The following is a 19,677-nucleotide window of genomic DNA, read 5'->3' on the forward strand; positions in this document are numbered from 1 at the left end:
GCATCCCTCCTGTATTGCATGGTCTTTGCACACTTTTCTGATAACCTTAAATGATTAGACCATTTGCATAGAGTACATAGAATGACTCCCTTCCATGACAGTATTTCCTCATTTCCCAGGATAGTTAGTGTTGGTATTGGAAAGACCTCATTAAACATATCCTGACTCTTTTGCAATTGCTGAAGCTCTCTGGGGAGCCACAGACTGCAGTACCTCCCACACTTCTAAGGTAGAATCAGAAGAGAATTGTCACAGTGCAAATAAGTCAGGTAACCTGGTCTCAAAGCACACTCTTCTGCTTGTTCATGCCACTTAACTAGAATTGCACACTTTAGAATACCATCAGAGTGATGTCAGTATTAATCATAATTTACATGGGATTTAAGTAAAGAATGAGAATCACCCATATTGGATAAAGGCATTTGTTTCCTACTTTCCTCATCAGCCCTGTGGAAGCTCCTTAAACTCTGTGTGCATACTGATACATTTGGAGAGAGAGGAGATTCTAAAACATCTCCATCTTTACTCTTGAGCTTCTTTTTCCATTTCAGCCATAGCTGGAAAATAATTGCCCATTTTCTAACACCGCCACAGCACACTCTCCATTACTGTCTGGCAAAGACCTGTCTGTATAATCTTAATGATGAATCAGCAGTATGTGTCAGACTGAATCTGAGCTGTGGTCAGTTGATGCAAACTGCTGTTAGTAGTAACCTTTTGTAAACTTTATCAAATGCTAAGACATATCATGCATATATTTTGCATCAAAGCAGAAGACATCTAGTTTAATAAACTTACTATTAGAAAATACAGACTTTTGCAAAATAACTGGATATTTTCAAAATAAGTTTGAAAAATATCACTGTCAGGTGATTGAAAGAATACTATGGAGCAGTTCCCTGTGTTAAATATTGAAATTAATCTCCATTGTAATTCATTTCCATCTTAATCAGGTTATCACATTATGTTTTATTTCATCATTACTACATTACTAACATTTTACTAATTGATTTAATTGTTTTTATTTCAATACAGAGGAAGAGACACTACTGGAGGTTAGACAGCAAATGTATTACACTGTTTCAAAATGACACTGGAAGCAAATACTACAAGGTAAGGGCAGCTTCAGGTTTGTTATGGTGGTTACAGAACATGACTATGATTATATCAGTATATTGTAATCCTTCATACTTAGCTACATATTTATACTAGCAAGCCTGACCTCTCCCTAGAAGCTACAGTGACTAAACTGAGGCCATCCTACTTTGTTTACATTATGAGAAGGCAAGAGTCCCTGGAAAAAACAATAATGCTAGGAAAAATTGAAGGCAGCAGAAAAGAGGAAGACCCAACACTTAGCCTCCAATAAAGAAAGTCATGACCCTTAGTTTGCAAGACTTGACAAAGCTGTTAATGATAGGTCATTTTGGAGGCCCTGCTGTATCCGATGATGGATGGCATCTAGTTAGCCACTGTGTAAAATGGAAATACTGAAATAGATAGGGCATTTATCTGTTCCAGCACAACTGCTGTTTTTATAACATTTTATGTTGTTCCAAAGATTAAACAGATATAACTAAGTGCATTTTGTTGCATGCTTGCACATATCTCTTGTGTCACCTATAGAGCTTGATTTAAAGATTTCTTAATCATCATTTCATCCATATGTCTGAATTAGGATGCCTGAGAAAGTTGGGATTCTATACCAAGATTAAATTGATGGTCAACCCTGTTGAGCTAAACAAAGTCAAACTCTGAGTGAGAAACTAGGGATAATGGGAATATTCGAACATGACAACAAACTGTGATCTTGGTTTAATCCCAGTTTGTCGTGATGTGTGAATGCACTTACTGTCTCAAAAACAGAGGCATCTTATACAAAGAAGAAAGTAGTGTGGTTGAGGTAGCTGGAAAGAATTAGTATTTTTTGGTAAGGTGTGGTATTAAATTTGAGATTCATAACTAGTGCAGCTCTGCATCTATAAGATAAAGCTTAACTGGAATCAGTGCAAATGTTTTGCCTGCACAAACTCATCTTCCATATGCAATTGAGGTTAATATAGACCACTGTGTTTATGCAAAAGTGTTGTAAAATTAGTAATAATAATCATTCTTCTCAGGAAATTCCACTATCTGAAATTTTATCCCTGGAACCTGCAAAAAACTTGAGTTTATTGCCAGAAGGAGCTAATCCACATTGCTTTGAAATAACCACAGCAAACATAGTCTACTATGTTGGAGAAAATATTGAAAACCCACCTAGCCTTCCAGCTAATAACAGTGTTCTTACAAGTGGTTGTGGTCCAGATGTGGCACGGATGTGGGAGATGGCAATCCAGCATGCCCTCATGCCTGTTATCCCTAAAGGGACATCCACTGGTTCTGGACCATGCCTGCACAGTAAGTCAGTGAGTTTCTATTGTAAAATAAGACACTGGATAAAACTGTGTAGGGGAAACCTTCTGTTGTAAGTAGTGAAATAACTCAGTGCTGTGATCCTACAAGAGCACTTTTAGGTATTCTAGCTTTCACTTACAATGTTACTATCAAACAGATCGTTTACAAGCTATTTCAGATATCACTCTAAAATCTGTATATAGGGAATTGTTATAGATCTGCATTCTACCCTGAACCTGAAGAAAAGACTAAACACAAATTATTTCAATTTGCATATATGTAAGCTTACAGCTGGTAAAATGAGGGGGGAAATGGGATAAAGAATCTAGGTGTTTTAGTAACTCTCTGCTGAAGATGTTTCAATGGGTATTATCCATAATCCTTTTCATACATTGTACATGTTTACAGGACTTTTTTGTAGCAGGAACTCCTTTGCATACTAAGCCACACACCCCTGATGTAGTCAATTCTCTGGAGCTTACAGTAGGTCCTGTACTAAGAGCCCTGTAGTCTATTGGAAGTTTGGCTACATCAGGGTGTATGTGGCTTAATATGCAAAGAAGTTCCTGCTACAAAAAAAAGCCCTGGGTGTTTAGGGGGAGGACACTATTTCTGTGATTATATTGAAAGATCAGCCTAGTCAAAAGTTTGAAACAAGACCAGGCCGAATGGGTATCAAAAGAAGCATCTTCAAACATTTTGCATTTAATGGACTGTTTAATTGCTTTGTAACCCTGAAGTAAAAACAGACATTCTTGGCTTATGTACTGAGAGATATGCATTATAAAATGGAAGAGAGGAGAGCTAGCTTTTGATCTCTGTTGTGGGGGTAAATAAATGAAATAAATACATAAATAATAAATTATTGATCTTTCTTTAGTAAAATATTTTTTAAAAATATTTCTCAGCAGCTTTAAAACCATTTTTGCATGAATGACTTCCTTAAAAATGAAAACAGGACAGCAAATTTTGTTTTATCAATTTACCTTCATCTTAGGTAATGACTATTCATTTTTAATAACCCAGGCCTAGCCAGTTCAATCTCATTGTTTTCAAAGGAAGTCTTATAATGACTGTAATATGCACTAATAGTGCTCTGTTAAAGCTGTATCTCTGGAACAATAATGATTCCACTAACACACAGCCAAGAGATCTCTGTTTCCTGTCACTGGAATTTCAAAGAATCCATTAGCTTCTCTGGGGCTCCAGAGAGCCAGTTTGATGTAGTGATTAAGTGTACGGACTCTTATCTGGGAGAACCGGGTTTGATTCCCCACTCCTCCACTTGCACCTGCTGGAATGGCCTTGGGTCAGCCATAGCTCTGGCAGAGGCTGTCCTTGAAAGGGCAGCTGCTGTGAGAGCCCTCTCCAGCCCCACCCACCTCACAGGGTGTCTGTTGTGGGGGAGGGAGATAAAGGAGATTGTGAGCCGCTCTGAGACTCTTCGGAGTGGAGGGCAGGATATAAATCCAATATCTTCTTCTTCTTCTTCTTCTCTTAATGCTAACTACTGCTAGTCAGCCACAAATGTACTGAGGGATGGTGGCTCAGTGGTAGAGCATCTGCTTGGTAAGCAGAAGGTCCCAGGTTCAATCCCCGGCATCTCCAAAAAAGGGTCCACGCAAAGAGGTGTGAAAAACCTCAGCTTGAGACCCTGGAGAGCTGCTGCCGGTCTGAGTAGACAATACTGACTTTGATGGACCAAGGGTCTGATTCAGTATAAGGCAGCTTCATATGTTCACATGTTCACGTCCTTCTAGAACAAGTGTGAGGATGTCTCTCCCTTTTCTACAACTGGTCACCATCCTAATTTACAGGTTATTTATCATTATTTGTTTAAAACTTTTATATCTCACTCTTCCCACAGAGATCACAGCACTTAACGTTCTTTGAAAAATTACAATTAAAATGAAATAACACTAATTATAACTATGGATAGGCTAGGGATGAAGTAGGAAAATGAAGGTTCGGCCCAGGACTGGGATAAACCTTCCCCATTTTGCAAAGCCATCTGGTTCATGAGGTTCATAGATCTCCCCTCTCTCCTTTCTGCTGGCAGCAGCTCCCTGAGGCCAGCAAAATGGAACGTGGAGACAATCTTGCAAAAACTATTTAAAGGGAACATTCTCTTTAAATGACTTTTGGAATCCATTTAAGCGATTCCTTTCACTCCCCTCTGCTTCCAAGTGGGGGCATCGCGTGAACATGATCATTGAAATGTTCCCTTTAAATGGCTGAACATTCCCTTTAACTGGCTTGCTAGGCCTGTTAGACTGAAATAGATGCAAACAATTTCAGTGATCTCTTTCACTCCCCCCCCCTCCCACTTGGAAGCAGAGAGAAGCTAAAGCGTTCACTGAAATGACTTGTAAAAGCCATTTAAAGGGAACATGCTCTTTAAATGGCTTTTTCAAGCCATTTCAGCATTTCAGCGATCCAAGGGAAGTGAAAGGGATTGCTGAAATCACCTCTCAACTGGGAGGGCATTTAAATGCCTTCTCAGTTCACTAGTGAGTTGTACCGTGGTAGCAGCATGGCTTGGAGAAGGCATTTTAAAAGACCATGGACTCTTCAAATGCCTTCTCCAAGCCCTGCCTCTGATGCCAGCATGTCTGCTGCCATGAACCATACAACACCCCCTGGGAGTGAAGGCAGGATGGCACAAACTTTGGTTTGTAATTTGGTTTGTGCCCATCCCTAATTACAACACACTCATGATAAAACACAGTAAAACACCACCTTTGTGCAAGCTTTGCACTCTAAAGATTTTATTACTTAACATCTCATTGATTCTGCAAGTTTTTTGAATTGCCAAGAAGGTTGGGATTTAATTTGTTAATCCAGGTGCAGCTACCGAAAATCTCTCATCACTCTTATCTCTCACCAAGGTTAGCTGTAGCACCTGATGAGAAGGGATTTGTTGGCCTAATCTGAACATGCCATTGCTTTCTACTAGAAAAGATGGTTTCTGAGATATCTGAGGCACAAGATTGAAAGGGTTTTTAAGATAAAGACCAGCACCTTGAATTGAAGCCAGAAACAAGCTAGAAGCTAGTACAATTGTTTCTGCATTGTCAATATATGATCAAATCTATCCACTTTGTAGGCAGCTGTATTTTGCACTAGCTGAGGTTTCCAAGTTGTCTTCGGAAGAATGCCTGCATAAGATGCTTTACAGTATTTTAGCTGTGAGTTTATGGTAGTATGGACCAGTGAGGCTATATCAGCTGCGTGTAGAAGGAGGGTGATAACCACTTTTTTCCAAAGCCTACAGAAGTTTTTCAAGGAGCAACTGAGGAATCAAATAGTACCCAAAGACTTTTTATATGCTCTAAGAGAGACAATTTTAAGCTATCTAACACAAGAAGATTGACACACAAACCTCAGTGAGAGCCAGTTTGGTATAGTGGTTAAGTGCACAGATTAAATAAATAAATAAATAAATAAATAAATAAATAAACGAACTGGGATTGATTTCCCACTCCTCCACTTGCAGCTGTTGGAATGGCCTTGGGTCAGCTATAGCTCTTGTAGGAGTTGTCCTTGAAAGGGCAGCTGCTGTAAGAGCTCTCTCAGCCCCACCTACCTCACAGGGTGTCTGTTGTGGGGGGAGGGCAACCCAGACTGCTTTTGTCAGTAAAGGGAGAGGCCTCAGGTGAATAGAATGCCATAGAGTCCACCCTCCAAAGCAGTTATTTTCTCCAGGAAGGGGAGAGAGATCTGTTGTCTGGAGTTCAGCTGTGATCCCAGGAGATCTTCAGGCTCCACCTCAGGGTTGGCTACCCTACGCCTGGCTGCTTGCTACTGTTCAGCAGCAGCTCCCCTATGATAGCCATTGTGGCATAGGAGTTAGGGCTTCAGAGCAGGGTCTTCCAGACCCAGGTTCTAGCTATGGAAGCTGACTAGGTGATTTTGGACCTGTCACAGACTATCAGCCTAATCTACCTCCCAGGGTTGTTTTGCAGATCAAAAAGAGAAGAGGAGAATGATGTAAGCTGCTTTGGTTCCCCCCCCCCCCCAACTGTGGAGAAAGACTGTCCTTTTCCTATGTAAAGGCTGCAGGGAAGGGAAAGGTGATGAAAAACTGAAGGCAGAGGGGCAGATAAAGGGAAGGAGATAGGGTTGCCAACACCAGGTTAGGAAATTCCTGGTGACTTAAGGGATGGGGTCTGGTGATGCTGGGGTTTGAGGAGGGGTGGGACCTTAATAATAATAATAATAATAATAATATTAGGCAGGTACAATGCCATTTCCTCCTGGGGAACCACTGTTGCCCTCTCCAGGTGAAGGCTGGAGATCACACAGAATTACAACTGTTCTCCAGATGGTAAAGATCAACTTCCCCTGAGGTGGGAGGTGAGTGAATGCCTTCACTTGGGTTGTTGGGAAGACAGCAAGGGTTGGGGGGGGGCACTCATCCAGAGCCTCTTTCTAGAGCCTGTTGCATTTTTCTTCACAACGGGCCTTATTACTAGTGATTTTATAAACCTCTATCATGTCCCCCCACCTTAGTCATTTATTTTCTAAACAAAAGTTATAGACCAAGGGTGTCAAACATGCGGCCCAGGGGCTGAATTAGACCCCCCAGAGGGCTCCTATCAGACCCCCCAAGCAACTGGCAGTCATCTGCTTCCTTCTCCCTCTCTCTTGCTTCCTTCTGCATAACCACAAGCAAGCAACAAGAGGAAACCGTGAGGAATACACATACACATACAGAGCCAAAGGGCTTATGGCTGAAAATTATTGGCAAAAAATCATTAAGCAATATAAAGAGTATAATTATTCAAAGATTCCTACATACATACTAAATATTAAAAAAACTATTTATCATGTGTTTGTTCCTATGTTATTCACTTCAATTAAACTCCTGGTGAATCTGGGAGACCACAAATCAGCAGCTCGAAAACCGATTCAATCCACTGCAACCATTCCAGTCATTCAGAGACAAAGTCCAGTGCCATTCTTCAGAGATTGTCAATGGCATAAAAACTGAACCCCAGTTTCATGAGTTGATCATGGGGCCGCAAGCTGGAGCCGGCCATTTCACATGGAGGCTTCGTCAGATATTCATATAGGGGTAATGCAAAATTTCATATGTCTACACTCTCTTCTAAAAACATTTCAAGTAAAAGGTGCTGGCTCCCTCCAGGACATCCAGCTTCATATAGGGGTCATGCAAAATTTCATATGTCTCCATCTGCATAACAGCTTGCTTTGCCAGGCTTGCTCAATCACACAAGAGCTATAGAGCAGAACCTCTATTTTCTCCATTGGCCGAGACTCCTCCCTTGGGGAGCAAGGGGGGAAGGGAGAACTTGCTTTGCCAGGCTCTCTCAAATTGCACAACAGAGCAGAACCAAGCCTCTCTTCCTTCTATTGGCTGAGGCTCCTCCCGCATGGTCCCCTGGGGAAGGAAGGAAAGAGCTGAGTTCCCTGGATCCCATGGGAGAAATACAAAGAAAGCGCCTTTATGACCAAATGCTAATGTTTTAAGGATGTTTTAAGGTTTTTAAAAAATCTTTGTGTCCTTTATAAAGTTTATATCTCTGCTACTTAATCATAAATAGGTACACACATGGCTCCGCCCAACCCGACATGGCTTGGCCCAACAAGGTCTCATTTATGTCATTTTTGGCCCTCATAACAAATGAGTTTGACACCCCTGTTCTAGACTCTTCAGTTTTCCTCATAAGAAAGACACAAGCCCATAATCTGTACTTCTGTACTCAATTTTGAGATATGGTAACCAGAACTGCACACAGCATTCCAAATTAGGCAGCACCATAAAACTATACAGGGGCATTATAATATTTGCCATTTTAAATTCAATCCCTTTCCTAATAATCCCTAACACAGAGTTTGCTTTTTCACTTCAGCACACTGGATTGACACTTTTGTTGAGCTAACCACTACAGCCCCAAGATCTTTTCCCCTCTCAGTTTCAGCAAGTTCAAACCCCATTACCTATACTTCATCCTCCTTTCCTGAAAGTAGTGACTATGGCAAGGGTACATGCCCCACACTTTCCACAGTGAAAACAGATGCAAAAAATTCATTGAGCTTCTCTGCCATCTCCCCATCTCCCTTTAGCAATCTGTTCATTCCTTTGTCATCCAGGGGCCCCACTGCTTCTCTGGCTGGTTTCCTGCTCCAGATATATTTAAATTTTATTTATTTATTTGTTAATTAGTTAGTTAGTTCATTTATTCATTTATGTTATTCATAGGCCGTTTTTCTCACATGGACACAAAGGAGATTACACATAGTGAGTCAGTACACTCAACAAAATGAGATATTCAATCATTAATGCATGAGGGAATTAAAAGATTGAAAACAACCAAACAACAACAACCAGGAGCATAGCATAAGCATTAATATGACATATTAAGCAGTACAGAACTTACATAATAAGATTATGTTTACAGCAGACAGGACCACAAGTCTTGATAATTTATCCAAGTATGTTTATGAAACCATTTGTGCTGTGCAGCCTGATTACCTGTGCAGAAAAGCCATCTTGAATAGCTCAGTTTTGCATAGTTTATGAAAGGTCAGAAGTGCAGGAGTTTTCCTGACCTCCTCAGGCAGGCCATTCCACAAGATGGGAGTTGTGTTGCTTCTTTTTGCATACCTAATTATTGACTTACATTTCTTTTGCCCCAGAGCCTGTGATCCCTTCTGGTCAATTCTTGCCACATGGTTTCCTTTCCCTTCTTCGCTGATAGAGTAGTGACACTCCAAGGATTCTCCCACCACTTAGCATAGAGCCCTTCTTTTCTGGGACAATAAAATTCTGATGGGGTTAATTATAGGAAATTTTGGAGGCTGAACTCAGTCCAAAGCATGGAACTTATTGGAACATTATCCAAATCTTTGGCCGCTGGTCACTTAAGGTAGTCCCCTGGTAGTCGTTTCTGACTCTGTGGTGATGTTGCTTTCACGTTTTCATGGCAGACTTTTTGTTATGGGGCAGTTTGCCATTGCCTTCCCCCGTCATCTACACTTTGCCCCCAGCAAGCTTGGTACTCATTTTACCGACCTGGAAGGAAGGCTGAGTCAACCTTGAGCCGGCTACCTGAACCCAGTTTCCGCAGAGACTGAACTCGGCTTGTGAGCACAGCTTAGGACTGCAGTACTGCAGCTTTACCACTCTGCGCCATGGGGCTGTTCACTTACCTTTACGTAAAAATGGCCAATTTACCTCACATTATTACATAACCTTTTAGTTAACATATTGGTAAAATAGCATTGGTATGGTGATTAGACTAGAGATTGCAAAACTAAAAGAGTTATTTGCTCTTCATATGTCACCGATTGGGGGTAATGAGTTATTTCTTCTTATCTCAAATCCTGCAACCCTGAATGAAATAAAAGGTCCATGGGGTGGCATCTTATAGTGGCCAGGCCTAAAAGGGGATAACTAAGCAGAATTCTAATCCTTTTTCATCACTGACCCCTGAGGTGCTATTTACAAATAATGTTAAATATCTCGGTTTCATTACTATCACCAACTGCTTTCAGTGTAATATATGTTTATTTTTACCAGTGGTGTGAAATAGATCAAGCAGTTGGTTCTTGTGCTCCAGCACCATTCTGTATCTGATAGACTTTCTGTGTATATGATCAGCAAAGTGAATGGTTCATCTGTTTTCCAGTCCACTCACCCTGATAGAGCTCAGTGTGAAATCACTGCATAAATTAAGTAATGGTCAAAGAAAAGCAATTATGGTTAGAGAAAGCAGTTATTTCACTCTTAATTGTGCCATAGACTGGGCTGTTTGTGATTGTCCAAATGCAACTTATTTTATACCCATGCATGGGCACAAATACACTTATACAATAATTACTGTACTTTTTCTTTCTAGGAAATATATCCGTCAGTATTTCAGTATCAAATTGCCAGGTCCAAGAAAATGTGGTAAGTGTCCTGACTATAGGTGCCAAACATGATAAGTGCACAGCTTGCAGGATCATTGATCTGTTTGAAAATGTTAAGAGGATGTCTCTTTGGCCATTTTCTTTCCAGAAGTTAAAAAAATAGCCATTGAGAATAACCTTCAGAACACTTTTATTGTCCCTTCAATGTACAGTCCTTTTCTCTTTGGCTGACATAAAAAGGTAAAGGTGCAAGCACCAGTCATTTCCAACTTGGGGTGACATTGCTTTCACGTTTTTCACAACAGACTTTTTATGGGGTGGTTTGCCATTGCCTTCCCCAGTCATCTATACTTTCCCCCCAGCAAGCTGGGTACTCATTTTACCAACCACGGAAGGATGAAAAGCTGAGTCAACCTGGAGCTGGCTACTTGAACCAGCTTCCACCGGGATCGAACTCAGGTCATGAGCAGGGAGCTCAGACTGCAGTACTGCAGCTTTACCACTCTGCGCCACGGGTGCCATACACTAGGACTTTACCTGTGTAATTGCTATTTAAACAAACATACATCAAAACTAAACACATATGAAAGTGAAACCACATGATTTTCCTCTAAAAAGATTCAGAAAACAAAAGCTTTTACATGGAATTATGTTAAAGTTCTACCTTCCTTTCTATTTGTCTCTGGGATTTCTCCTGCTGAGTTGTTGCCCTTACTGGGTCTTAGAAGATCTCTCTAAATCTAATGGAGCTTGATAAAATCATTGGATCATGCCTCTAAGACTCTACATAAATCAAAATGTGCACATTGCAGAGCTGGCCTTTTTTCCCTGTAGTGTCACAAACTCATCTGGATAGGAGGAAGAAATGAACAAAGTCATCAATTACCTTTGGACATTCAGACTCCATGTGCAGGCTTCCATGGGAAAGACCTGACCTACAGCACTGTCTGGCTTTGCAGAATCCTGTAGGTTGTATTACATTCCCAGTAATGTAATTGTATGTATAAAAACCTAAGACCTCTTCAAGGACATAGTAAGAACCACAGCTTATCAAAATGATTTCCAAAGCTGGCAGAACTCATGATCATAACTTCTGTTATGTTTGTGCACAAAATTTCATGGCATCTTTACTTGGTGCTTTAGCTTCTGCAGAGTAAGTTAAATTTTGGCTTTGTGTCCATACTCTGATGCTTAACATGCAAAATATTTGTACCAACAGGATATCAGTACAGTATACCAGATCTTTCCAGATGAGGTACTGGGATCGGGACAGTTTGGAATTGTTTATGGAGGTGAGAAGCGCAGTGGCTATGAAAACAGGGAAGAACTGTAATGCCTCAGATATTTAGGTTCATGATAAAGCAAGACTTTTGTAGATCATAGGAAAATGGTAGAGAGGTAAGAAAAGAGACATATAACATGGCAGTTTCATAATCTCAGCCTGCACTTTCTTGGTTTGTGATACCAAGGAAAACACCCTGCAACATGTCCTCTTTTGAATATTAAGGATCTTCTTCGTGGTCTCTGTGAATCACACTGATGGGGATTAGGCACCAGCGCTGATCTCGATCGGTAAACTTAAAAGCTGCGGATTTCCGTGCCGACGTCCCAGTGCGCACGCCCACTGAGATGGGTACGGACATCCCACCAGTTCTCTTCTGACCGCCGCGCTGATCACTCGATCTTTCGTCGCTTCGGTCGGTGAACTTTATTCAAAAATAAATATATATAGTTATAGTTGTAGTTAGTTATAGTTCTTAGTTAGTTAGTTATAGTGGTTAATAAGCATTTGGGGGAGCGTGGGTTCGAAGACCTTTTTTTCCCGCTCTTCCACCCCCCCCACCCATCCTTTCTTCTATTTTTTTCGTATGGAAAGACGTTGGAGATTTTTCAGGAGGTGCTCCAAGTGTGGGAGTAAAATTGCCCCACTGGACGGACATTCGTTGTGCCTATTGTGCCTTGGGGAGCTTCATAGAACGGACTCTTGTGTGCACTGCACGAAATTTTCTAAATAGACCAAGAAAAACAGAGCTGCCCACCTTGCAGCAGCCCTTATGGAGCAGGCGCTATCCCCTCGAAAAATGTCTTCATCGGAACGGGTCGATCAACCGACCGCACCTGCCAAACCATTGACCTCGACATCGCTCGAGACTGATCGTCCCTTTTCCGACACCGATCGCCTTCACAAACGCTCGGGCTCGGCTGCTCTGTCGGATTCCTCTATGCCTGCTAAGCAGCATAAGGAGGATAAGGTTGCTCATGCGGAGAAGAATAAGAAGGCTAAGAGATCGGATTAGCCAAAGCACACCAAATCCGTCTCTCCAGCTTCTCCGACCTCACCATCGGACCCGACGGCACCGATTGTTCCACCATTGAAGCTCTTCACTTCACCGGGTCGTCGGCTAAGCCCTCCGATCCTCACCTCGATGTCGACTGAGTTAGTCATATCCTCCGACTCCGATCAAGAGATAGAACTGGCACAGCGTCCCGGTACCGAGAAGAGCCCACCTAATCGATCTCTTTCGATCCCGAAGCCCGCTTCCTCGAGGTCAACTAAAGAATCGCAAAGGGACCGCTCTTCAAGAAGCCACTCTCCTCGATACCGAGAGATCTATCGTTCTCCTCCTCACCGCCTGCCTTCACAAATCCCGTGGGATCAGCGTCAGCGGCAGTACTTATACAGGGCATATCCCATGCAACCTTCTTTTCCTTGGCTTCCTCCTCACCAGATGGACTGGGATCAGTTCTCTGAAGCTTCCCATCAATCCCGAACCTCTTATCGACCATCCAGACGAGCACCCTCTGCGTCGGTGTCGAAGCCGCCCGATGTCAAGCCGATTCAACATCATTGGAACTCCGCTCAACAGATTTCTTAGGAGCAATCTAAGGGCATAACAACAGACCTGGTGTCATCCCCGACTCCACACTTATCGGAGCGCTCTGACTCTCCTGATGCGTCACCCAGTTCCATTGAAGGGTCGACCCTGGAGAAACAAGAATCATCACCTGGGGAACCCTCTCCACCGCAGAATATAGCAGAGGAGCAACCCATTTCGCCTTCTGAGGACTTGAAGTCTTATGGAGACCTCCTTAAGCATATGGCTCAGTCTTTATCCCTCACTACAGTCCAACCTCAACCAGTGATTACAGACACTGTCTTTGACATTGTTCAAATGGACACTTCTACTGCAGTAGCTCTACCACTTACTACTGTCATGCTGCACACTGCAAAATCGTCTTGGGAGAAACCAGCTTCCACGCCCATCTCATCGTGAAGGTTGGACCACATGTATCGCATACAAGAGTCCAGTGCAGACTTCCTCTGCACCTACCCTAAACCGAATTCCGTAGTAGTGTCCTCATCTTCCAAGGTGAAGAAGACACACTCTGCTCCGCCAGACAAGGAAAGAAAGAAATTGGACAGCCTGGAAAGGAGGCTATATTCTGCTGGCTCCCTGTGTGTAAAAATTGCCAACTACACCGCTTGCATGGGTCGCTATCAATACGCCCTCTGGGAGAAGGTGTCCAACATCTTGCCTAGCCTTCTGGAACAGAGCAGGACTGCTCTTCGGAAGATACAAAAGGAGGGAATGACCCTAGCCAAGCAGCAACTTAACTCGGCCAAGCATTCGGGTGACACCTGCGCCAAGACCCTGACAATGGCCATCACTCTAAGACGCCATTCCTGGTTATGCTCCATGATCTTACAGCTGGACACACAAGCATACATTGAGGATCTACCCTTTGATGGCAATGGCCTCTTCAGTTCAAATACCGATTCGGTGTTGCAGGAGATGGATAAGAGTATCCGAACCTCTAGAAACCTGGGAGACTCCACACCGCATTCCTAAACTAAACGGCCATGGCCAAAACCTTGGAATAAGAAACCTTATTCGAAATCTCCTACAGATCAATCCTTGCGTCCGAAATCGACACCACCATTCACTAAGCCTTCTTATGGAGCCAAACCTAAATACTCTCCTTCATCTTCTCAATCTTCTCGCCAGAAAGGCCCTAAACAGCCCAAACAGGGGCCTTGACTGCCTTTTGGTTTTCCTCCCTTCCCACCCGTCCTCTTTGGGCCATACCCGCCTTTTCCCCTTTCTTCAGGCATGGTCCATAATAACTTCAGACCAGTGGGTCCTATCCATAATCCGGCGGGGTTATGTGATCGAATTCCATCAGAATCCACCCACCCCAACATTCATTTCCACAAGCCCTTCAAACACTTTACGAGAAGAGTTCAGTCACTTCTTCTCAAACACACCATCAAACAAGTTCCCTTAAATCAAAGGGGACTCGGTTTTTACTTACTCTACTTCACGGTCCTGAAACGAGATGGAGGTCTTCGGCCAATCATGGACCTTTGAGCCTTGAATTTGTTCATCACCTACCACAAATTCAGAATGAGCTCACTACCCAGCATCCTCCCTCTTCTCAATCAAGGAGATTGGATGGCCATGTTGGACTTACAAGATGCATACTTCCACATCTCCATTCACCCCTCCCACAGGAAGTACCTAAGATTCACCATTGGAGCAGCCCATTTCCAGTACCGGTCGTTGCCCTTCGGTCTTTCTACAGCCCCCAGGGTTTTCACCAAGACTATGGTGGTTATCGCAGCCCATCTGAGATTGCAGGGGATAACCCTTTTCCCGTACATAGACGATTGGCTCCTCGTGGCAGAATCCAAGACCAGTCTTTTGCAGCACATTACCATCACGCTCTCTCTTCTTCGGGAGCTAGGACTGCAGGTCAACCAAAAGAAGTCGCACCTACAACCCTCTCAGAGGGTGCAGTTTATAGGAGCCATAATAGACATGCTTGCCTGCAAGGCCTTCCTGCCTCCAAATCGAGCAGACAACATAATCAATCTTGTTCAGACCTTTCGGTGCAGTCCCACAGTCACAGCTCGCCAGATACAGCGTCTTTTGGGCCTAATGGCAGCCACCACTTCGGTTATGGTCTTCGCCAGGCTGCATATGAGGATCCTACAACTATGGTTCCTCAAACATTCCTCAATGCAATCTCGACTCTCCATCTCGTCTGATGACCATCCCTCCAGAAGTTCTATCCTCTCTCACCTGGTGGCAACAGCGGCAGCACCTGATGGAGGGGGCTCCCTTCCACAGACCATCCCCGTCAGTCACAATAACATCAGATGTGTCCCTGTGGGGTTGGGGAGCACATATGAACGGCCTCTGTGTGGGGGACAGGTGGCCCAGTCACCACTCACACTACCATATAAATTTCTTGGAACTGTTGGCGATCTTCCATGCTATCCAATCTTTCCAGTCGCTTCTCAAGGGCAAAACGGTAGCCATTCTGACAGACAACACGACGGCCATGTCCTACATAAACCGGCAAGGAGGTACGCAGTCTCTGTATATTTGCTCTGAACATATGGGAGATGTGCATGTCAATGAGTGTGTCCTTGGTGGCGACGCATCTCCTGGGGGACTTTAATGTGTGTGCAGATTTCCTTAGTCGAGGGGGAGCTTCGCTCCACGAATGGGAGCTCAACTGGGAATTCCTTCAACCCGTCTTTCTGTGTTGGGGAACTCTGGAGATAGACGTTTTTGCCATGTGCAACAACAGGAAATGCAAACTCTTCTGCTGCAGGGGGAGGGCGGATCCCCTGTCCTTGGGAGACGGCCTCCTCGTTCCGTGGAATCAACATCATGTGTACCTGTTTCCTCCCATTCCCCTGATCAACAAAGTGGTGCAGAAGATATTGAGGGAAAGACCTGTGGGCATCCTCGTGACACCCTGGTGGCCCAGACAGCATTGGTTCTCCCTGGTCCTTCATCTAGCCAATGGAACGTTTCACCACTTTCCTCAGGCCTCAGATCTGCTCACTCACCAGGGGCATGTGGTACACCACGATGTGCCTCATCTGCAATTAACTGTGTGGCGTCTACAGTGACTTTACTGTCAGACAGAGCTCAATTCGTCATATTCAACAGCAGGAAGCCGTCTACACGCAAGTCCTATGCCTATAAATGAGCAAGATCGTTCAGTTTTCTTCTAATCTTTCCTTATACCCGTCAGCAGCGGGCTTATCTTCAATTTTTGATTTTCTTCTTTCCCTTTTGGATAAGGGATTAGCAGTCTCATCGTTATGCATTTATTTGGCTGCTATCTCTGCTAATCATTCCCAGATTGATGAACATTCTGTTTTCACGCATTCTGATATGAAGAGGTTCCTCAAAGGTCTCTCTAGACTGTATCCTGCTGTGAGACAGCCTCCTCCGACTTGGGACCTATCTTTGGTTCTACATGCGCTAGCAGGGAAACCCTTTGAGCCGATGGCCACTTCAATTATTGGCATGGAAAACGGTCTTTTTGGTGGCAATTACTTCTGCAAGAAGGGTGGGTGAGCTAGCAGCGCTCAGATGCGATGCCCCCTACCTAATGAAGGTGTAGTGCTTCGTCCGGATATCACCTTCCTTCCCAAGGTGATTTCTTCCTTTCACTTGAACACTGAAATCTACCTGCCAGTGTTTTTTCCTAATCTGGCTAATGATGCGGAATGGAGACTTCATGCCTTGGATGTGAAACGAGCACTATCGTTCTATCTCCATCGTGTAAATCCCTCTCGGAGGGACTCCAGGCTTTTTGTTTCCTATGCCACTGCTTCTTTAAGGCAGCAGATCTCGTCCCAAAGACTTTCTAAATGGATAACTGAAACCATAAAACTCTGTTATCTATTAAGCAAGAAGCCCCTGCCAGGGCCCATATGAGCCCATTCCACTCAAGCTATGGCGACTTCGGCGGCTTTCATGAAGGGTGTTCTGATCCAGGACATTTGTAAGGCTGCCACCTGGTCCTCCTCACATACCTTTGTGAATCACTATGCGCTGGACCTACGTTTTCGCCAGGACTTGTAGGTGGGCCGTGCTGTTCTGCAATCTCTTTCCTGCTGATGGACCGTTACACCCTCCTCCAGGTAGGATTTTGGGCTTGCTAATCTCCCATCAGTGTGATGCACAGAGACCACAAAGAAGATAAACAGAGACCACGAAGAAGATAACTGATGATCTTTGAGTGGTTATCTGTGCAGTCATACTACCCGCCCTCCTTCCCCTCTGCTGCCGGCCCATCTTTGGGCTTATGCAGCGGTCAGAAAGAACTGGCAGGATGTCCACGCCCGTCTCAGTGGGCATGCGCAGTGAGGTGTCTGGCCATGCGCACTGGGACATCGGTGCAGAAATCCGCAGCTTTTAAGTTTACCGATCAAGATCGGCGCTGGCGCCTAATCCCCATCAGTGTGACTGCACAGATGACCACTCGAAGATCATCAGTTATGGGTAAGCAACCTGTTTTTATCTCAGAAGCAGAAATTAATTCCCCCTCCCCTTGGTTCTCTTAACCACCCTATTCTTGGTATCACCAGTGATCATATTTTCCTTATACTTGTGATTTTGGCCATCACAGTCTCCCTGCTGCTTGCCATAGACCACCTGAGCACTCATTGGCTAAAGTGGCACAATCCTACAGACTGTGTCTGGGAAATAATTCATGCTGGGTTATGTAATCTATTTTTAATCATTCATGCTGTGATAGTAATCTATACTTAGGTAATTGTATAGTGGTTAGAAAGTATAACCCAGATTTCCATGTTCCATGCATCTGGGCAATATATTAGTGGCACTAAATCCTAATCTGTTTTCTTTTTATTTTGCTTTTTGTTTAATTCTACTTAAATGCATAAGTAATGTGACAAAAATGGTTACAGGTTCAAAGAAATTTCCTAAATGCATATACTGACAATTAAATAATATTTTCAAGAAGTCAAGCAGCTTTTAAAAAAAGATAAATATTTTTTAGCCTTAAAACACCAGTTCCTAGCACTTTTGGGGTGTTTTTTTCCTGTTTTGCAACGTACATAAAATGTGGCTTGCTAGTGGTTTTTTTTTTCTTTAAAAAAAATCTCTGCTCCTTTTGCATACAGTGAGAACTTCAGAATATTGTTGCCAAGTCTAACATAGAAAATATCTGGGGACTTTGGGGGTGGAGCCAGGAGACTTTGATGATGAAGCCAGGAGACTTTTCCATTCCCCAAAATAAGTAAATAAAAATGCAGCAGTTCAGTTCCACTGAATACAGTCTTCATGTCCTCATCCCCCAGCCGCTTCACATTCACTAAATGAAAGTGAACACACACATACACACACTCTCACTCACAAAGCAGCCAAAATAAACAGTTTAACTAGCTCACACTTTTGTAGTCTCACTGGGGCAATTTACTCATGTTGTTGAATGTAACCATCTGCTGTATAGTCAACCAAGTTCTTCAGACTAACACAGAGAAATCAAAGGTTCTAATTTATCCTTCACTTTGCAAATTACTTCTGAAAGGATTGTAAAACAAACGGAGGGTCTGGGCTGCTTTCCCTCCCTTTCTTACAGCTTCACAGCTCACTGGGAGCAGCCATGTTGTTCTACTGGCTCATCCCAGCCTCATTCAGCCTGGCTTCTACAGATTTAAAGGCACACACACCTTCTAAAAAGCAAGCATTTCCAAGCTTCTTCTAGCCTTCCAAAGTGGAAAGGCACTTGGTGGCTGTTGGAGTGGGGTTTCCCCCTGTTGGGGGACTGGGGATAGGGAGGAACCTGCAAATCTGGGGGATCCCCTGCTGGGACCTGGGGACTGGCAAGTCTAGATCTGAATAAGGCTGGGAGTTAAGACTTTGAAGTCAGAGAAGGAGCCTAGAGGTTCAATTTTACCTTCATTTGAAGGTAGTGCCTGCATTCTTGCACACTCTAAGCAATCCAAGGTGTTTCTTGGGGAACAGCCTAATGGACTTGCTGAGCTTTTCCTCCTGTAATGGTGTTGATCAGGCTGCTCAGAACTGTGAACAGCAGCTAAATCCCTATTAATTTTGGCAGTCTTGATTTGCATACCCAATCTGTGGGCCAAACAATATGAGATGCCCTATTATGTGCAGTGTTTCTCAATGTCATTTTGTTGTATGAACTCTGCATGTGGGGGGCCCACATTGAAAGGAAAAGATTAACCCTTTCCTCTGCTTTGTTTTTGTTTTTTTGTTTTTTGGGAAATGAGGAGGAGAGATTATTAAAAAATCCTCCTCTAAAGTTCTTTTTGACACCAAGGAAAAATGATCAGATACTTATATTTTAGCCATTGTGGATTGGAGAGACCTACTTTTGATAGTGAATCATGATTGCTTTTATGCCAATAAAGGTCTGAACTTGAACTTGATTGGATTGAAGACAGCATTAATAGAAAGTGCTAAGGACCCCTTCTACCACTGTCCTCCGTGTCTTTGTCATATTGAAAATTAAAAGTGTCATGGACAAACTACATGCAACTGAGTATCAAATGTAGTCATCCCTCCTCCCCACCCAGCATATCTGTGTCAAATGTGAGTGACAGCC

General features: G+C 43.3%; 1 protein-coding gene across 2 annotated transcripts in view; it reads left to right on the plus strand.

The window, feature by feature from the left end:
• PRKD1 (protein kinase D1) overlaps window positions 1–19,677 on the plus strand; it is a 218,160-nt gene that overhangs the window by 183,267 nt on the left and 15,216 nt on the right. For both annotated transcript variants that reach the window (XR_009556571.1, XM_060261979.1), the window contains exons 11-14: window positions 1,036–1,113; window positions 2,121–2,400; window positions 10,263–10,315; window positions 11,495–11,567. Coding sequence is in view for 1 of the 2 variants with exons in the window: in XM_060261979.1 (XP_060117962.1) it covers window positions 1,036–1,113; window positions 2,121–2,400; window positions 10,263–10,315; window positions 11,495–11,567 (484 nt within the window). In the remaining variant the exon portion in view is untranslated. The remainder of the gene's footprint in view (window positions 1–1,035; window positions 1,114–2,120; window positions 2,401–10,262; window positions 10,316–11,494; window positions 11,568–19,677) is intronic.

This window comes from Heteronotia binoei, chromosome 21 (genome assembly GCF_032191835.1).
Source record: "Heteronotia binoei isolate CCM8104 ecotype False Entrance Well chromosome 21, APGP_CSIRO_Hbin_v1, whole genome shotgun sequence".
NCBI classification, from domain to species: Eukaryota; Metazoa; Chordata; class Lepidosauria; order Squamata; family Gekkonidae; genus Heteronotia; species Heteronotia binoei.